Here is a 20370-nt window from a genome sequence, read left to right on the forward strand (position 1 = left end):
GGGGGGGGGAAACGGGCGTGGAGCGCCGCGCATGCGCGTGGGGGGGGAAAGGAAGGCTCTTGCCCGGCCGCGCAGGCGCACTCCCCTCCCCGCGCGCAGGCGCACTCCCCTCCCCGCGCGCAGGCGCAGAGGCGCGGTGACGATGGCCGCCGCCGGTGGCCGTTGCTGAGGCGCCGCCGCCGCCGCCGCCGTCCCCGCTCCCGCCCCGCTCCGCGCGGCCCCATGAGGAAGCGGCGGCGGCGGCGGCGGCGGTGGTGGCGGCGGCGATGGGCTCGCTGAGCAGCCGGGTGCTGAGGCGGCGGGGCGGCGGCGGCGGCCTCCCGCGCGGCGACGGGGCGGCCGGTGACGGCGGCGGCGGCGGCGGGGGGGGCCGAGGCGGCAAGAGGAAGCGCGGCGGCGGCGGCGAGGGGCCCGCGGACAGCGACAGCGACGGCGAGGCCGAGCGCGAGGAGCGGCTCCTCAACACGCCCCGCAGGTGCGGGGGGGCCCGGGGGGCCGGGGGGGGGGGCGGCCCCCGGGGGGGGGCGGCGGGGCTGCAGCACGTCTCTGCTTGTCTCCCCGCGCAGGAAAAAGCTGAAGAGCACGTCCAAGTACATCTACCAGACCCTCTTTCTGAACGGGGAGAACAGCGATGTTAAAATTTGCGCCCTGGGAGAGGAGTGGAACTTGCATAAGATATATTTGTGTCAGGTAAGCCGCTTTGCTTTGTTCTGGTTTTTTGGGTTTTTTTTTTTTTTGGTTTTCTTTCGCGCTCGGTGCTAAGCCTCGGCCCCGCGAGGGAGCGCTTTGTAGACGTCGAGCACGAGTTCGCGTTTTTCTCTTCCCCTTCTCTGCGTGGTACCCCTTCCTGCGGGCGCAGCCCTCTGCGCTGCGCTTCACCTGCCTTTGGCAGCAACGCGAGGAAGCGCAGCCGGCGCCCCCCGCTTCGGTTTCTCTTGCTCCAGCCCGCTGTTTAACTTTAGAAACTACCTGTTTTAACTCCCGCCTAGCCTTTGTGAAAGCCCCCTCCCGAAAGCTGTCTTTGGAGGGCCCTGGGACGCGTTCCTGTGTGCTGAGCAAAAAAGGCTGAGGGAGCGTCTCCTGCGATGTTAACGTTATCGCAGGGCAAAGAAGGAGCATATGCCAACCTGGCGCAAACGTACTATCCCCCCGGTACTCCAGTACAGGAAGCCAAAGCACAAGCGTGTTGTCCATAGCTTGTACTCTGTATACGTGCTTTTGAATGAACCATAGAGGTTTGCGTGCATGGCGTGTGTGCTGTTGACCAACTGCTATACGTTGCCTGCTGATTTGTTTTTCAGTAATGCAAATAGCCATGGTCTTCTCTGTGCGGTGGTAGTACGGGTGATAGCTTTAAAGCTATTAGTTATTCAAGATCTTTGAATGGATTTTTAAGTTCGGGTTTGGAGAGAGTCTTTAAGGTCAGGTGACTCGGAACAGGTTGCCCAGAGAAGTTAGGCAGCCTCTGTCCGTGGAGGTTTTCAAGAGCAGCCTGAGTAGAGCCTTGAGCAAGCCTGGTCTAGCTTCTTAGCTGACCCTGCTTTGAGCAGGAGGGTGGACTAGAGACTTCCTGAGGTCCCTTCCGACCTGAATTATCCTGTGATCCTGTGACTGTGAGAAGTCCATACGCCTTCCTTGCTGCTGTATGAGGAAGCTATGCGCAGAAGAGCTAAAAAGCAGTAAGTCTTACTCCGTACCTATTAAAAGCCATGCTGTTTGTGCAGGCTTTTTAGTTTGGGCTTGTGCTATGCTGAAGTTCTCAGTATTATTTTTTGTATTTATGGACTGAATAGATACTATTATCTTTACAGTCCGTTATCAAGTGTAACACTTTAAGCCAGCCACAGTACCGTTATCTGTGAGCTATGCTAGATGCTTATTGCTGTCTCCGTATATTTGTTTTATAAATATAACGTAAGCAGAAACACTTCTTAAACCATACGTGGTATGGAAGTGTCCTTAAAGCAAGGTACGGAGCCAGGGGATTTGGATCCTCAAGTTTTCACCAAGCGTGTACCTTAACCGATGTTACGTGATCAGCGCTCAGGGAGGAATTCCTCTTAACACAGGAGGTATCTGGTAAAGTCAAACCATGTCTGTGCATCAAATGGGTCATGACTGAATGGCTTCTCTAGCAGGATATAATTTAGATCTGTCAAAAAAAGCTTGCAAAATCACCAGAATTGTTGGATGGGATTTGCGTAGATCAGAATGTCTGCCATGCCATTTGAAAGCACCTGCTGTGAACTCTAAATTCTCTTAAATTTTCTTTGCTAATGCTTCAAAAGTTAAAATGAATTCAAGGATAATCTGAATTGTTTACTCTGCCCTTTCTGTTTTTACAGTTATGGAATTGTCTGTGGTTGGAAATTGATGTTCATAAAGTAAAATAGAGAGTTTGGAGGAAATGACTGCAGTGTTAATTGTAATATGAAAGGACAATATTTATGTAAGATTAGTTTCTTCCTATTTCGTTGCGTTTCCAGTGACGGAAACAGGAAGAAGCCATGGCTTTGTCGGGAGGAAAGCTGCTGAAACTTCTAATTCAGTTGTGCTGTTAACTTTAAAACGTGGTGACTTTAACCCTAGAAAGAACTTATTTGAAGAGGGAAGAGAAAGTAACTTCAAATGTTATACCTGAAAACATATGCACCTCTTTGTTAGTTGTAGTCAAACACAAAACCTAGTTTTATGAGTCACAAGATGCGGATGTCAGTGCGAGATGCTCAGCTGGGCAGGCTGAATGCAGTGTTCTTTGATGTCACAAATGACAGCAGAAGTGAGTTCTTGCTTTTTTTGTTGTGTTGCTGTCATGTTTCTGTGCAGGTACAAAAATTCTTGCACCGGCCATGGTGGGGGAACAGTCATTACTTTCTTTTAGGAAAAAGAAGCCTATTTTATAGGCCTTAAAGCATTTTAAAGAGCTTAAGACAAAGGCAGGAAAGTCGTTCATGTATAGTAAGGACTGATCCAGAGGCACTGATCTCTGGGTAGAAAGGTGGGTGGGTTTTATCAGGGAAGAGAGCTAGCAGATGCAGCTTTAGTTGTCTATTCATCTTTGACTCTGTATCTAGCAATGGGAGGATGCGAGTGGGTTGGACAGTCAGACTTGCATTGTGTAGCTTAAAAAAGGCAGGTGAGGTTGCCGGTTAGTCCCTAGATTATTGCTGGTGACGGCATTTTTGATTTTCATTGGGATTTTACTGTTGCTACGTCACAAGTTCGTGAATCTGCTCCTCAAAACTTAGTGTGGGTGATTGACTGAAATCTAATGTTAAGAGTGCTTCTGTGGGTGCTTGGAAATTTTTGATTTTGCTGTGTGGTGGCCTCTTTGTATAAATTATGTTCATGTGAGACGAAATTTCGTAGTTAAGATAGCCTGTGTTGCAAGTCAGGTTTCTGTTTCAGTTCGTGCTCTTCCATTGGAATTATGTCGTCATAACTAAAATATTGCTGGAAGTTAGGAAAAACTATATTTGTAAATTACTCTTAATGAAATTATTGCTTCTCCTGTGCCGTGTTGAGTAGCCTACCTCTATCCTAATGCTTAAATTTTCCCAGTCTCTAAAGTTCCTGTAGCTATTTTGCTAAATGAAGAAAGGTATTACTGCACGTGTGAGTGGCAGATGTGAAACATGAAGAATTAAGTTTTCTGTTAGTGTTTATTAAAATATTAAACTCCTCATCAAATTGCGGAGCTGATCTATGAGTACAGGGGTTATAACAAAACTGAAGTAGCCTCACGAGGAATGGCAAAATGAATAAGGTCCTGGTTCTGAGAGTAGTGTGGTATACATGGGCATAGTTAAAGGATATGTTGAAAGAAGAGAAATCTTTAAATATTCAAATACAATCACAATTGGATTTTCATACTTGTTGCTGCCCTGAGTTGAAATGCTGAGTTAACAGGTCAGGGAGTATGGTACTGTACAAATAGACTTTATTTTTTTGATCTCTCAGGTAAACTTCAGTGAGTGATAGCATCTCATAATGCGCACATCTTCTGCTGAGATGGAAAATCATGAATCCTAGTAGAGCAGTATATTTCACTTCATTTGGATGGAAACCTATCAAATTCTAGTTTTATATGCCTTACACTTTATTATAAAAGGTATATTTACATAAATGGTGTATGTGTATGTGTCTTTGGTATGAGACCGCAACCTCGTACATTAATTTGTATGTCTTGCATGCATTTTTTTTTTTACCCAAACTGGCATTCTCCAATGCCTGCAGGATTTGTTGTCTGCCAGTAACATTAAGACTAATTATATCCCATAGGTGGTGTGGTTTGAAGGAAAAGAGCTTGTACAGCTATTTTGGCCATTTAAAGCTCTTTACTTAAGCAGATTATACACATGTAGTCTACCTTTTTATACGTATTTCCACTTCTAGAAATAGAGCAACTATAGTTAGCCTTTTCTAATGATAAAGTATGTCAGAATGTTTTAGCTTGTGAAAAGTTTGAAAAGTTACTGCTCCCCTAATACGTTTTATTCTGCAATAAAGGTAAATATTAACAATCGTTGGTTCCATGTGCTTTTTTTGACAGTCTTCATTTGAATGAAATCACTTACTTGAGTTCTTTCCCCTCATCTTCCCTCATATAGTCAGGCTACTTTTCCAGTATGTTCAGTGGTTCTTGGAGAGAATCCAGCATGAACATCATAGAGTTGGAGATTCCTGACCAGAATATCGATATAGAAGGTAAGCGGGAGCCTTTTACTTGAACATAAACTCTGAAAGCAAAGGATGAATCTAATCTGACATAACTAATTGAAAATAAAATGTTTTATTAAAAAAAAAAAAAGAAGTTCTATTTTCTAAGTAGTAGATAAGAAACTTGGGAGAATGTGTTCTGCGTAAAGTTTAGTTTCTTTTCATCTGGTTTTGTTGCTCCTCACGTTGCTCCGTGGCATACCTTTGCAGCTGTTTTAAGGTGACTATTTTGTTCAAATAATGAAATGGACGGCATTTTATTAGTTAATATTGTGTTCTACGTTTATCGTGTGTGCCTCTGTGCTTGGACTGGTTAACGTTAGTTTTTTATCCTAAGATCCAACAGGTAAGATTGCAGAGAATGCATGCACTGGAATGCTTTGGTTGTGTTTAAGAATTCTTTTAGTTATCAAAGCTCGATGTCCAGTCGTCTTTGTTTGATAGTTGTACTTCTTTTCAGCTCTACAGGTGGCTTTTGGCTCACTGTATAGAGATGATGTGTTAATAAAACCCAGTCGAGTAGTTGCACTTTTAGCAGCAGCCTGCATGCTGCAGCTCGTAAGTATTAGAGGTGAAATATTTATATATATATGTAGATATGTATATAGCTGTATAATTTTTAATAATAATTTGCATAGCTGTATAATATTTTATATAGGTGTGTGGAGATATATATTTGTATATAGATATTAATATATTTGTATAAAGATGATAATTCATAGTATAGCCACATGCATGCACTGTCTCAGCTAGATAAGCGAACCTTCTTTTTATAACAACGAGTGAGAAGAACCACATGTAATGCAGTGGCTTTATTTGATAATGCTATGACTAAGATTCCGTTTTAATATTAAGTGATGTATTGAGATGCATATCTAGAAGTACATTAAAAGATAACAACTCTGTGTGCTTTGCTGTAAAATCCTCAAACTGTATCGTTTGTTCTACCCAGAAAGTATTGGTTATGCTTTTTTTGCACGTGACAAATGACAGGAATGACCTAGATAATTTTCTAGAGAATGTTCATTTAAATGTTCTAGATATGAGCCTGCCTAACTTTGCTACTGTTTTCCCTGAAATAGTTTATATAATCTTTTGAATCAAAGTAGATTACATTTAGTGTACTTTTTAAAAAGTTTCTAAACATACTTGGAAATATCCAGTACGTTCCAAAGAGATATGGTCGTGCTGTTGTGGTGTTGGTAGTAGACTGCATCATGCAGTATCGTATCATCTTGTTCTTTGTGCTCCAAGTATCCCTATACTTTTGACTGTGCTTGTTAAGATTCTCTGCAGAAAAGATATTGACCAAATTAATAGCGTGTGTGACCTCAGTAGTTCTTCAGACGTTAAAAGTTGTTTGTATGAACTGCACGATCTTTTATACTTACTGTTTAGAAACTAAAACCTTAAATATTTGTGGTATTTATTCTCCCCACAGGATGGCTTAATCCAGCAATGTGGTGAAACAATGAAGGAAACCATTAATGCAAAAACTGTGTGTGGTTATTATAATTCAGCGGGGACATATGGGTTAGATTCTGTGAAAAAAAAGTAAGAATAGCTTCCTCCAAGCTGCTTTGTATATTGTTATTGAAAAATGTGAATTTACAAGCAGTGGAACAATGTCCGTGTTGGTTCCTGCCTGTCTGTCTTGGACTCCGCTCATGATACTCTTTTGTTTTTCTGTTTCTACTGTAATTATCTGTCTTAAAATAGATGAAGATTATAGTAGATAGTGCTTTCACTGTAAAGAATTAATTACCGAAGTGTATTAGTAAAGACAACACATTTGATCTTCAGCATGGCAGTGAAATAATACTGTTGTTTTATAGCAAAGCTGCTTTAAAATTCAGAAGCTGAGCTTAACTTTATTGTAATTAGAAGGGATAAATACACACTTGAGAGCAGAGTGTTACGGTTAGGGCTAACTGCTTCCATCTGCTGCAAATGGGTGCGTTCTCAGAGCTTATTGTGGCATTAATTGAATTCTGAATTTAGCTCTCACTCTACCCTGAGAGAATCTAAATGCAACTTTAACCGTAACATAGAACTTTGGAAAACTTTAAAGTAAACTTTTTTTTTTTTTTGAAATAGCGCATAAAAATATGAGTAAAGTTCATGTCAATATGTCAATTTAAATTATATTTCGAAATGATGCTATGTTAAGTCAGGGTTTTTGATACAGAGGAGCTTGAGCAACTGTTGCAGAAATGTTGGAATATATAGAAAAAAACTGAGGTACTAACTCCTTGCTTTTAATCTAGGTGCCTTGAATGGCTTTTGAATAACCTGATGACCCATCAGAGTGTTGAACTCTTCAAAGAACTCAGGTATTCAGGCTTCAGTTGACTTTAGTGACCGAGAGATGAAGTACAATTTCTTCCAAAGTATATAGCTTACTACAGATAACCTTCTCGGCTATTGATGTCTGCTTATTACTTGTGGCTGGCTTTCTTGTCTTTGTCTGTGCTGTCTCACAGAACTCTCTTGCTATTTTTTTCAGCATAAACCTCATGAAACAGCTGATCAGCTCTTCTAACCTATTTGTAATGCAAGTGGAAATGGATGTGTATACTGCTCTGAAGAAGGTACTTGCAGAGAGTCTGGCTGATGCTTTATAAAGTTATACTCCTGAGTACCTATTTGGTTTGTAAAGCAATGAGAATTGTAGCCTTCTAGGTATTGCTTGTAAATATATAATAGAACGTCAGAAATTTTGTAGGAGTGCCTGTATTATGCAGATGTCCTTTTAATAATGCATATGTTACTGCTTTGAAACAATAGGCTTACTGGAGTTGTTTACTTTTTGTCTAGTGGATGTTCCTTCAGCTCGTGCCTTCTTGGAATGGGTCTCTGAAACAGCTTTTAACTGAAGCCGATGCCTGGTTTGCCAAGCGTAGGAAAGGTAGGATTACTGGCATGGCCTTGGATTGTGGAAGATGCAGGCTGCCAATACAGCGTGGTAGTCTTCCCCCGTCTCCAGATTCTGTCCTATTTTTCTTGGAAAGGCTTACCTCAGCCCCCGGCTTCACGTTCTCCTAACATTGAGGGCTTTTGACCTGTTTTGTCTGCATGTTCTGAACTGAGCAGACGTCTTCACTGAACAGCTTTTGCTGTTGCATAGTTAGGTTATGCTTTGGTTTTGTCTTCTCGGGAGAAGACGCTGATATATTTCAAAGGAAGCAGAGTTTGGTCTAAGGTTTCTGCTGAAAGGATTTGAATGTAAGTAACTTTGAGATAGAAAAAACTGTCAGTTACTTTTAGCTGCAAAATGTAATTTGCCTGTCCGTGATAACTTTCCCTGATGAAAAAGTTAAAATTCAGGATCTCAAACAGGATCTGGAAAATATTTAGGAAAATAAATTGTGACACAAGTATCCTGTCTTGCAGATTTTGAGGGTGACATTGCGTTCCTGGAATCGGAACAAGGGAGTGCGTTCCTGTCGGTGTTCAAACACTTGAGATTGCAGTATATCATCAGTGACTTGGCGTCAGCCAGAATTATTGAGAGAGATTACCTAATACCCTCAGGTGAGCAAATAGTTAACTGGTCAAGTTTTATGGGTTTTCCTAGTCTGATTTATCCTAGAGTAAATGAGAGGAAAACGCCTAGATGTATATAGCTGCCATACAGCTACCTGCTCACTCACATACTCATCTCCAAAGTCTGAATTGTGGCTGAAGTTCCAAGAGGAGCCGAATATGAAATTTACACTTGTAGAAGTCTTAATGTGTGCACACAGCTGTTGTAAATATGTTGTTGAAGTGTCAGTTTCTCAAAATACTGTATAATCAACACATAGTACATTACCAGTGTTTAAATGACTCCACGGACCCAGACACACACAAAAAACTTATCTTTTAAGAGAATAAAACCTCCTGTGGTTCCACTCTTGCCTAACCATTATTATTTAAAAAAAAAAAATTGGAATAATACCTGAAAATGTAAACAAAAGCACAAGATGCTGTGAATTATTTCACCTTGTAGAAAATACATCCTCCTCATTCTAGGTCCTGGTGTTTTTTGAAACCCGTAGAATGAAATGCAGCTTAATGTTACTGTAGATTACTGTTATTAACGTTATCATTAAAAAATAAAAAGCCGTGTTCTCATCTTGCTACTGAAGTCTGAGTATGCGGTAAGTGTTGTTCTTTGCTTGGGAGCTGAGCAAACCAGCCAAAGGCAGCTGTTGACAGATGAATAGAGGGAGAAATGAATGATCAGGTTGAGGTCAGCTGAAAGTGTTCTTTCACTGTCATTCATATCTTGTATTTAATCAAGATATGCCCCTGCCCCTCCCACCTTGCCAGTTAAGTGTGCTCCTTGTAACAGTGTGTTGACTTCTTGTGCCCTGCCTTGGTTCCTTTTGAACTTGGCTCCTGTTACCTTTGCTCCACGCTTGGCTTTGTTTGGAACGCCCTTATCGTGGTTGAATCTCCACATTGAATTTTTCGTCCAAACTCTGATAGTGGTTCATCTAGCTTTCGTTTATGCAGCTTTTGTTTCTCGTATCTGTCCACAGCTGAACTATCCATTCATCTGTATCTCCATTGCCATTTATTCAGAGGTGTAATTGCTAAATGTCAATTAAGGTAGCTCTTATCGAGTTATTTATCACTCTCCATTATTTTTATCTTCTTGATATCTGTGTTCTCCCTTTGTCCTTACTTCTAGCCTTGGGCTTTGTTTTGGACTCTTACTGTATGTAAATATTTAAAACTGTCTTTGAGTTCCCCTACTTTCTTTGTGTAGAGCTAAATTTATGTATTTCATTTCATTTCACACTGTCCTTTTTTCCCCATGCCTCCCTAGCTGTCAACATAATGATACCGTAATGACAAAGCAGGCTTGTCAGGATCTGTCTTTTGAAGCTTGCTAATCTGATCAAATTGTTTGATCCTTTTAAAACCATTTCCTTGCCATTGTGGTCACGTAAGCAGTATTATTTTGTTTGGCTTGCCTTTCTTGTACTGCTCTTGTACTGCTGTATCCTTTCTTCTTCCAGAAATAATGGTTGAGTTGCTGCGCATGGCTTGCACCCTGAATAGCCTTGAGCAACTCTTCCTCCCACCTTGAAGTGTTCAAGGAATGTAGCTGACGGGGAGCTGAATTAGGACCATCTATGAGAAGGAATGTGGGTACCCGTGGAGGGGGTAGGGTCTTTCTTTCCCTCCCTTTCTATAAAGCCTTCAATCCGTGCGTTAATATAGACGATTACTGCTGTTTAAGTGCCCTGGCTATCCCTATTTGTAGTTGTGGCTTAAATTAATACCTTAATAGATGGAAACAGTATGAGGGAATTTGGTTCTCCTGTGCTCTGAGTGCCTCTTAAAGTGTTCTTTGAACAGCAGATGGAGGCAGGGCATTGTAGATTGCATGAGCCAAGGTCCAATTCATGTGCGTGCTTTGGTCAGTTATGTCCAGTAGGTGGAGCAGGTTTTGACAGCGAGTAAGCGATCTGTTTGGTGATCTGCGCTATCTGATATACCTGAGTGATATAAAAAGGTCGCTATAACCAGTCTTACTAAGGGCTTTTAAGTTTGATATTGGTACAGATTATAAGGCAGGTGCGAAGGTGTTCTCATTTTATAACAGAAAATAAGATAACTTTGGGCAAATGACAGTTTAAATCCTTACCGAATTTAATGATGATGCAGGACAATTCTCAAGCCTTTCTGTGTGAAATGGCTGTGTCAGCATCAGCAAGTGAATAAGATGTTGCAAATGGCAATTGGACAGCGCTAGGCTTGAGTTACTCCTCTTCACGTTGCTGCTGCCATTGATCAGAACTGTACCGGGTAGACTTTTCTTAACGTTGTACTGTGAGTAAGTAATGTGTAGACACAAAATCAAAAGCCACGTATCTAAGTTCAGGAAATGAAGGATAGTTCTTAAATCATTAAAGAATAACTGCAACTTTGAGGCCGATTTGCTTATACTTAATGACAAAGAGTATGTAATTTTCACGTTGTTCAAAAGGTCAGAGAGCAAACCTTTCATGCCTAAGCAATTCATAAGCCGTGATAAATGCTGAAATAGGGGTTTGGACACTTTGCAGTGATGCAGGGGGAAAGGGAGACACAAATTTTGAGTATGTGGTTAATGTGGGTAGAGTTTCTGATATTTCAACTCTACCATTGAGTCTTCCTTAAAACAAATAAAAAACTTTCATTAAAAGAGAACTGCGAGAGCAGGGAGGGAAGAAAAACATAACATGGAGACCTTTGAATGCTTACTGAAATTGTTGCTGTTAGGCTCTGACACTTAATAGCTTTTGTAATCTGCTGATCTGTGTATGTAGCCAACAGCTGTGTTAAGATCAGGAACTGTACTTATCATTTGAAAAGGAGGCTTAGATAAACGTTAGTGGTGTGCTTTTGAATGGGTTACTTGTCTGCCAGCATCCAAAATCTGAGATGATTGCATGATACCTGAAAGAGTCTATGGGCTTGGAAATTTCTGGGTAGTTTGTGTTGTAGTGTAACCCTTTCAGATTATGATAAATGAAAGTGTTCTCCGGAGGGTAAAGAAAGCAAGCATGTTGAGTAGTTGATAGAAATGGTGTACTTGATATTTTATCCTCTGTATGCACATAGAACCTGCAGACCTGTCTGTCTATACATATATATATATTTTTATAAAGAAAGGAAAGAGGCTTTATCTCCTGTTTTTCACCTTCCCACGCGTCCAGTCTCTGTTCCTGAACGGCGTAGCTTTCCTTAAATCTTCTTTTACAGCTTTTGTTATGCTTTGGCTATTTTATTTTTGTCCCACGGAAGTCTGAATCTTAACTCTTAAATTAGCAGGGCAAGGGTCAGTTTTAAATTTTGTATTTGGAACATCTAAGGAGAACTCCATACTGTGTCCTCCCTTCTTCCCACCTCGGTCATCTTCATTGACTCCCTGCTTTGTTTTCATGGTGATAGGGATTCTCCCTCTTTCTGTCATCCGAAGCCATCTCTCCATAGAGTTTGTTCTTGTATGTGCCCTGGCTTACTTGCCCCTTTTCATTATCTCGACAAAGAAGAACGTACATTGTGTGCTTTTGGCTGCTTGTGATCCCTTTTTGTAACTAAGAAAGACTACTAGTTCTTGCTTTGAATTTTACCTGTTGGTTGCAACTGTTAAATTATTGTAGCTGATGACAGCTTCATATTGTACTCAAAGGAAAACCTGGTTTACGTTTACTCCTAGTAGAGGACCTCTTCCCTTTGTTTTTAAAGTACCTGTGAATAAGTCATGGTTTTCTTTATGCTTCGATTTGCTTTTCTTCTTGCTTAACTTGTGTGCAGAGTTGTACTGGGGATTCAGAAAACGGCATCTTCTCGTAGCAGCTTGCTAACAAGCTCCTTGGTTTAACAGAATTCCGTGCGCAGACGAAATAATCTGTTGAGCTGCCTTATTTTGGGGAATCATCAATGCTTGATGAGATGAATATAGTGCTGAGTCACTTAGTGTTAGTTGTTCATTTTTATCTGTACTGCCTCTGTAGTTGAGGCTTGAAGATGAGTGCTGTAAGTGAATTAACAGCTGGTGGGTTTGCATAAGCCATTCAGTTAAGAAGTATGAGCTTATTCTTTCAATGTAATTTTATTTCTATTTCAAATGTTTATAAACATCCCCGTTCCCAGCTCCAAAGAAAACACCAAGTTGTTTTTTTTTTTTTTTAATTTTAGAATGGCTGTCCTCTGTTTACAAACAGCAGTGGTTTGCCATGCTCAGAGCAGAACAAGACAATGATATTGGGTAGGTATATTACAGGCTTTCCTCTGTTTCTTTCTTTAAGTAGAAACCTTTCTCTGATATAAACTCTGATATGTTTAACAGTTGGAGTTTACATTAAGACGGGGGGCGGGGGGGAAGGCATACCTCAGTGTTTTTAAACTCTGTTCTCTGTGGAGCCATTGTCCCTTGGGCTGGCTGATCTCCTGTCCTTTAGATGATAGAACTCCAGAAAACTTGTCACTTCTATAATATGACTAGAGGTAAATGTTGTTTTCTTTGTATATTCTTATATGTTGGGTGATACTTACCACTGGTACGTTGCTTTGAAGTATGTGTTGAGGCTATGGAATAGTAACTTATTAGCCTTCCGTTTTAAAGTCTGTATTAGAAAAGGCTTCTTCTATACGTGTAGTAGTCCTTTTTCTGTCCTGCTTTCCTCCTCTCTGGACTAGGTGGGCAAAAGGTTGTGGCGCAATGCGGCTAACTGTTCTGGTGTAGAAGGCAATTTGTCCTTTTTGTTTGTGCAGAGGTAACTGCGCGCTAAACTTGTTCCTGCCTCTCCCATCCTAGGGGTCCCATGCAGTGAGCACGGGCCCAGCACCCTACAGGGCCTGGGCCCACCCTTGGTAACCTGTAACCTGGTTATCACATTCTCTTTTGTTTTCACACTCTTTTTCCCACTCAGGACTTATGTCCTGGAGGCTCTCCTCCCTGTCAGCACCTCTAGCTTTTTCCACGCTGCATCCTTCTCCACTGCTAAGACGCTGTTCCCTCCATAGTCCTCCTGTTTTATATCCCATCTTTTCTGCTTCCTACTCCGTGTGCTGCACTGCAAAAATTCTGATTTTGGTCTGAAGAATAATAAAGATGTTTAATGGGTGGTTCTCTTTGGCAATAGCAGTGCTTTAGAAAACGGTAGAGGCAGAGAAACATAATCTTGAATCTCTTTTAATCTCGGCTCTTAAAGTTTAGTGTAGGATGGCCATAGCTTGTTTTTGATGGTTTTGGTTTGTTGGGGAAAACTTTTCTTGTAATACCGCTGTTGATGTAACTAGCGGTAGATGGTCGTGTGTTACTTTGTGACTCATAGATTCTGACTTACAATGTGAGAACCAGGGGTAATACCAAAGTGAGTATTACGAAGCTATCAAAAACCCTGACACAAGATAAGAGTATGTATTTGCTTGGGTTTGCTGTCTTTCAGTAGTTCACTGTAATGCAGTGAGAGTATTTTAATTGTCAGCCATCTGATTTATGTGCTGCTGAAAAAGTGAGATATCGTAGAAAACTGAAGTGAAGACGACGGGGGAACATGCTAGCTTCAAAATCAAAAACTCGCATGTGCAACTACAGCACTGTTGATTCACTGACTTTTGAAACGAGCAGGGTATTTTCCCAGGGTCTTTTTTCTTGTCAAGATTTCTTTTTTTTGTATTGTTTGTTTGTTGCTGTTTAAGACAGCTGAATCTGAAAATCTCGGGGAGAAAGTGTTTTACATAAGCAGTGAACTTTTTTTTTTTTTTTTTTAACCTGAATCTTTTAGTCTAGCATTCATTGCCAAAGTCTTTCAGTAATGGCTTTCTAATATGTAAGTAATTGTAAGAAACGGGAGAGGTGTGATGTTTCTTCTCGATATAGCGTGGCTTCTGACATTTAGTAGTTTAGAAACTTACTGGTTGGAGATTGCGTCCAGGTTGCTCTTTGTTCAGAAGTCGTTAATGGACTAATCCTCCGTGGACACGTCCTCTGGAGTTGTGCGGGAGCAAGATGCTGTGTTTTTGCTGTGTTTTGTGTTCGGGGTACTTCCCTGTTTCGATTGTGATGTTGCTAGTTCATATTATGTAGTATCTGAGAAGATGAACTGTTGCTTGTACTCCTGAGATCACTTCTCTCTCTTCTGCTCACAAGCAGTGGTGATGCCGAGTGGCTCACAACTGATATCTTAGAGGGCAAGCGATGCAACTGTTCCTTTGTGCTAAAGCAAGTATTTTGGATATTTAATCAGCCCTAACCCTAGAAGGAAGAAACGAAGGTTCTTTGAGACCATTTTCTTATCCAGGTCTGCTGTCCTTTCTGTCACACTTAATGCCTGTATGAGTATATTATCTGAGTTTTCCCTGAGGCTTAGAGGTGCAAACTTAATAAGCTGAAGAAAAATGTGAAATCTGACTCCCACTAAGCTGAAGTAAGGCTCTGTTTTCATGTCTCACCTGGTGCATAGCATGGTTGCACCTGCGTATTCTGAGACTGCTGAAGTGAAAGATATATTACTTTGAAGTATGTGGTGTGGTTCACTCTTTTGACAGCTTTAGACAGGAGAGGAAAATGACTCTTCTACTTATAAGTAGTTTGCATTTAAAGGGACTAAACATTGTATTCACTCTTCTTCCAAATTGGAGTATTTGTTTTTAATGTAATGCTGGAATCGGTGACTCTGAGATGGAGCTGCTCAAGGTTTACCTGTTTGTGCTCAAGTGGATAATTTCTTTTTTTGTAATTAAGCATTTGTTCCTATGGCAGACGGGAGACAAATCTTTTAAGTCCATGACTGGAATCATTCCTACTCTTAACGGCCTCCTTGGCAGGGTTTAAGAAGGAAACAATAACTTGGCTGTTCCCTGTGCATGTGGTAGGCTTGTGTAAGTGATTAAGGCTAAAAGCGTTGCATCTTCTGAAGCTTCTGGAGGAACTGAGAGGGGGGGAATACTGTCTGTCTAAAAATTATGTGCTCCTGTTTTTTGATTTGTCACTGATTAAGCAAATAAATCTTGTATCGCCATTGCTGAATATAGGTCAGTTACATAACCAGCTCAGTTAGATGTGGCAAAAGCATGCAGGAGCTTCCTGGGCCAATTTGGTTAGCATGATTAGCTTATTGGCTTAACCTGCTCATAAAGTATGTAATCTTCCAGGTTCAGTTTTTACAGAAACGGAGGAAAAAAAGAGCGCAACAGAGTTTGTTCACAAAAGCTGTAGCGATGAGTTCCTGTGGTGTATTTACAGCAGGAAGAGAAGAGACGCTGCGTTTCTTATTGCTTATATAGCTAAAATCATATTGTTTGGTGTTGTGGGTTTTTTAATGTAACTTGTGGAGGGGTTGCCCTTTATTGTGATTTTCTAATAGCCAGTTTAAATATTTGTCCTCGGTGTAACTTGAAGACTTTCTGGCAATGGTTGCTTATGTGGTTACTGATCATGTTTAAAATTGAGTAATTTACCTCTGGAAAATTGAGACTGACTTTAGCTACGCTGGATCTGCAAGACTTCCCTACCCGTTGAAGCACCAGGGGAAGCTGTTGCATGGAACAGATTTGTGTTGGTCTAGTTTACAGAATCAAGGGGCTTGTGCCACTTCATGATCACTGTGGGCCAGCGTTTTTAGACAGGTTGCATAACCAGCCGCTTGAGAAATCTTCCGCACAGCTTCTCTGGGTGCATCTTCACAGTGCTGCTGTTGTGCAGAGACTCACAGCTGTTCTCTAGCAGTAGCACTGTTGCCTAGTAAGTCAGAGTACTGCAAAGATGTGTGTGTTTTTTTTGTTTTTTAATGAGGATTGCAGATGTATCTTGTTGCAACAGCTAGACACAAAAAACGTCCTTCTGACCTCAAAGGATTCTTTTGTAGGAGTCCTACCTAACTGAAGTGTAACAACCTGATTTATATTGCAGTTTTGTGGAGTTGCTTCATGTTTATAGGGTATTTCAGGTTGGAAGGGACCCTGGGAGGTCATCTAGTCCAACCTCTGCTCTGAACAAGGTCAGCGGTGAGGTCAGACCAGGTTACTCAGTATTGTTGGTCTTTCCCGCTTGAAAGTAACATAGAATGCTGTTTAAGCGTCCTTAAAGTTATACTTTTTTGTAGGCCTCAAGAAATAAATAAAGAAGAATTGGAAGGAAATAGCATGAGGTGTGGTAGAAAACTTGCCAAGGATGGTGATGTAAGTATAGCACGCGGCTTAGTCTGTGCATAGCTGACATGTCTTGGGCATGTTAGGTAATTTCAAAACGCATAGGTCTTAATTGTCGAACTGCATCAAAAAGATGAAATGGAGGTAATACATTGGAGAAATTGCTCTGTTCTCTCTAAAAGAATAACAACGCTTGCTGTTTTTGTGACGAGCAAGAAGTTACTGTTTTAATTTTGCTCTTGCAGTACAAACAAGCCTATTTTTGCAAAACAGCTTCTAGAGCGTAAAAAGAGGAGATGTAGACATGGCTTGTCAGTTGAGACTTGTGAAATACATGCAGTTAAAACATAGCTCTGTTCACTGATGTCGATGTTTCCTTAAGTGGGGAATGAATGTAGGGTTGATGACTGAAGTGAGTGGTTGCCTACCTAGATGTCTCCTGTTTAAATTAGGTTTTGGCAAGAATCCTTGAATGCATACCTCTTGGTAGCTGAGAATGCCATCCCCAAGTGATTTTGCTTCGTTTGTTGAATTGGCACATATTATTCCTGTTGTAGCAAATATTCAGACTGGTTTATTTGGTTTTTACCTGTGTTCTTCAGTACTGCTGGCGATGGACTGGCTTCAACTTTGGCTTTGACCTTCTTGTTACTTACACAAATCGTTATATCATTTTCAAACGAAATACACTGAATCAGCCATGCAGCGGATCAGTCAGTCTACAGCCTCGGAGAAACATAGCCTTCAGGTAAGAAATAACCAAGAATTCAGACCCTGCGGCATGCGCTCACATCTGATGCCTCAACAAAGTTTTTTTTTTCCGTCTGTGCTGGCAATTAATTTTGTTGCCACAGAGTTATGTTTGAAAATGTTATTCTGTCTCCTTGGGAGAAGCTCTTTGTGCTCAAAAACGGAGTTATGGGAGATTAAGTAATTTAACTGTTGTTATACCCTTAGGTTACGTCTGGCCTCTTTTGATAGCAGTGGGAAAATTATTTGCAGTAGAACAACAGGATATCAGATCCTAACCCTTGAGAAGGACCAGGTATGTTTGGATTTTTGACGTGTTGAACTTGGAATTGTTTGGAGTCCAAAGCGCAAAAAGAGGCTGAGGTGTCAACAGTACTTCTGAAGAGTCGTTCTTTCTCGTTGTTGCTTATGTAGAATATCAAGTGCTCCCTTTATAGGCAGCAGAAGATCAAGCTAATTTATGAAGTACAACTAGAGCAGGACACTTCAGACTTTTAGTGTTGATATAGTGAAATTAGTTCCCATGGTGCTGCTTGAAACTATCTGCTGATAATTTAGCATTCTTCTAAACAACTGCTTACTTTCCCAGGCTTTCAACACTGGTGAGTTACTATCTGTCTGGCAATATTTTGGGTATAAAAAATATTTCCTTTATCATTCGTGAATAGCCAAGAGTAAGAGCAGGTTACTTTTAAAGCATGTGAATAGAATTTGTGCCATTTTTGTAAAAGTAGTTGTTAGTAAATACGAACTCCTCAGGTTTCCTTTTTAATGGCTTTGTTACAATGTAGTAGTCAGTATTGAATAATGCTGAATAATCAGACTCCTGTTTATTTGAGGAACGTCTTGTTTTACATGCAAGTTGAAGACTTAATGTCTGCATATTTTTCAAGGCTGTTGTTTATTACTGTATTATTTTCAAAACAGAAACAAGTCTGAGAGAGGAGTGAGGTTTTCTTGATGCATTGTACCAAATTCCACCTGTGTGCAACAGCAGAATTTATTAAGGAATCCATACGAATTGATCATCAGCCCCTTAAATCCTAACCAGAGTGATATGTAGATGGCGAGTACCTGGAAACCTTCTCCTTGTCAACACTAGCTGTACTATAGCAAAATGGAAAATTTGTCCTATCCCAAAACTAGTTCCTAGAGTAACAACCGAAAAAGTCCTACCAAGAAACTACGATTTGCCTTAAAATCCCATTATGGACTGTGCAGTTTGGTATGTCTTGTGAAACTGATAGTGATAGAAAAGTCTCCCTTTCTGCCCAGCTTGCTTGAAAGTAAAGGTTGCTCAGTCTTTTTTTGACAGTTTGTCCTTCTTGACACAGAAGGATGGCCGCAGTGGGACAAAGGGTTATTACCGATTTGAGAACATCTTATCAGTGTTGGTAGTATAAAACATCTGCTTAAGGTGAAGGAGAATGATTATCTGGAGCTTGCTTTTCTTTTTTTACATGTGTACAGGACTTGGAATTCAGAGAATGACTGTTAGTATCGATCCCGCGTGTTCTTTTGTGGCCAATATACCACTCAGTGGAGTGCCTGTGTCTCTGTTGTGCTTCCCTGTAATTTGAATGGTATCACTTACTCTAAGAATGTCCCCTGTGTTTGCTTTACAGGAACAAGTAGTAATGAATTTGGACAGCAGACTCCTCATCTTCCCACTCTATATCTGCTGTAACTTCTTGTACACGTCGCCAGAGAAGAAAACTGAGAGTGAGGCACTGCTAGATAATTCAGAAACTTGAGACCTCTTCAGTGGAATATAGTAGCACTTCTATAACTCTCTATGCCTGCTTTAAGTTAAATGCCCTGCTGACGCACAGAGCTATGACAATAAAAAAAGGCCTTACACTGTAGCAAATATATACGGCTATTCTTCAGCCTCAGTATACTCCTATGCATCTCTGAAGAGAAGATCAGAAGTGATACAGGCCAAAACTAGTTATCTCATATTTGTTCTGTTTTTATTTTTTTTCCTTTCTGTCTGCTCTGCATCTTCAGGCAGTAGCCATTCCATGTTTGAGAGATGTTCCACTTTTATTTTTCTGGGCAAAAACTGAGCCAAATCGGAAATAATGAATTTGTGTGAATGGCATTACTAACTTACCTTGTAAAATTCTGAGCACACATTGTGGTATGTGTGTTTAGTCATTTGGGTTTGGTTGCTTTTGGTTGTTTTGATTTTAATAAGACAGATCTGGTATTTACAGATCAGTTCTGCTTACTTCTGTGGTCCTTTTTCATCAGGGCCAAATACGTCTGTGTAAACGTTGCCTGTCACCTTTTGTTAGTCATTTAGCTGTTTGTACAGATTTTCAAACCTGCTTGTTTTTAAGCCTTTATTACATCTCATATATGTATATTTCTTTACTGCTCTTAGGCCATTTTTTTTAAGTGTTGTGGGAAAAAATTAATCTTCTGGTTTTTGGGTTTTTTTAAGCTTGTGACTTTTCAAATGCGGATGCTCGTAAGTGATTTTTTTTTTTCCAAGTACCGATAATTCTCTAATGTACTAACCATCAGTTGAGTCTAGTATTCAGCAGCAGCTTTCACCTAGGATTCTACTGAATCCTTAACTTACTCATGCAAACCAAATACCAGTTTTTAAACATTGTTTTTTGGTGACTTGTTTTAACTGTTACATTGGGAATATATCCTGCTTCAGCTCAGGAACCTGTGACCTTTGAGTGCCTTTTGAGTTGTATGTGTTAACACAAACTTCACATCAGTTGAGCAAGGTCACAGGATCCAAAATAAGACCTGGGAACAAGGGATTCATTTTCAGTTGGTTTAATGAACCAGTTGAGAGTAAGAGGTACGCTGTATTAGTTTTTTGTATGTATTGGTTGGTTTTTATGTTTGTCTATTGCTATTTTGAATTCTTACATCAGGATTTTTGGATTCCAAGTGGGAATTTTGCCTCTTTAGTAGCCTATTTTTTTAATGTTGTCAGAAAAGTCTAAAACCCTTTGTACTTTATAACAAGGACAAAAATGTGTTAGATAAGATGGAAAAAAAGTGGCAACTTGTGAATAAATGATTTCAAGTGTAATAGTCATCAGCATCTGTCCTTTTCTACCTTAAATAGCCTTTTATATCAGATGCAGCCCATGAATGCACTTCTGTGCATATATGTATTGCATATGCATATGTATTGTGTCATATTTCTTTGGACAAGAGCAGAAGAATTTTACGGCTCTCATCTAGCACATCATCAAACTGATATTTTTGTCAAGACGCCTCACTCCCTCCCCT

General features: G+C 40.5%; 1 protein-coding gene across 1 annotated transcript; it reads left to right on the forward strand.

Moving 5' to 3' along the window:
* Positions 1–251: 251 nt before the first annotated feature.
* Positions 252–20167, forward strand: GMCL1 (germ cell-less 1, spermatogenesis associated). The gene is made up of 14 exons (XM_068920565.1): positions 252–475; positions 567–690; positions 4611–4707; positions 5180–5277; positions 6161–6273; positions 6987–7052; positions 7226–7310; positions 7537–7627; positions 8113–8253; positions 12400–12469; positions 16311–16386; positions 16959–17104; positions 17314–17401; positions 18732–20167. Exons 1-14 carry the CDS (start codon positions 267–269, stop codon positions 18858–18860), a joined length of 1533 nt encoding a protein of 510 aa, XP_068776666.1. The 5' UTR covers positions 252–266; the 3' UTR covers positions 18861–20167.
* The last annotated feature ends 203 nt before the right edge of the window (positions 20168–20370 follow it).

The sequence above is a fragment of the Struthio camelus genome, chromosome 27 (genome assembly GCF_040807025.1).
Source record: "Struthio camelus isolate bStrCam1 chromosome 27, bStrCam1.hap1, whole genome shotgun sequence".
NCBI classification, from domain to species: domain Eukaryota; kingdom Metazoa; phylum Chordata; class Aves; order Struthioniformes; family Struthionidae; genus Struthio; species Struthio camelus.

Excerpts from the sequence above, each read along its gene's own strand:
- GMCL1 (XM_068920565.1), top strand. The coding sequence starts at position 267 with ATGGGCTCGCTGAGCAGCCGGGTGCTGAGGCGGCGGGGCGGCGGCGGC. Across the intron at positions 691-4,610 it reads ATAAGATATATTTGTGTCAG|TCAGGCTACTTTTCCAGTAT; the intron begins GTAAGCCGCTTT and ends TCCCTCATATAG. Across the intron at positions 7,311-7,536 it reads TGTATACTGCTCTGAAGAAG|TGGATGTTCCTTCAGCTCGT; the intron begins GTACTTGCAGAG and ends CTTTTTGTCTAG.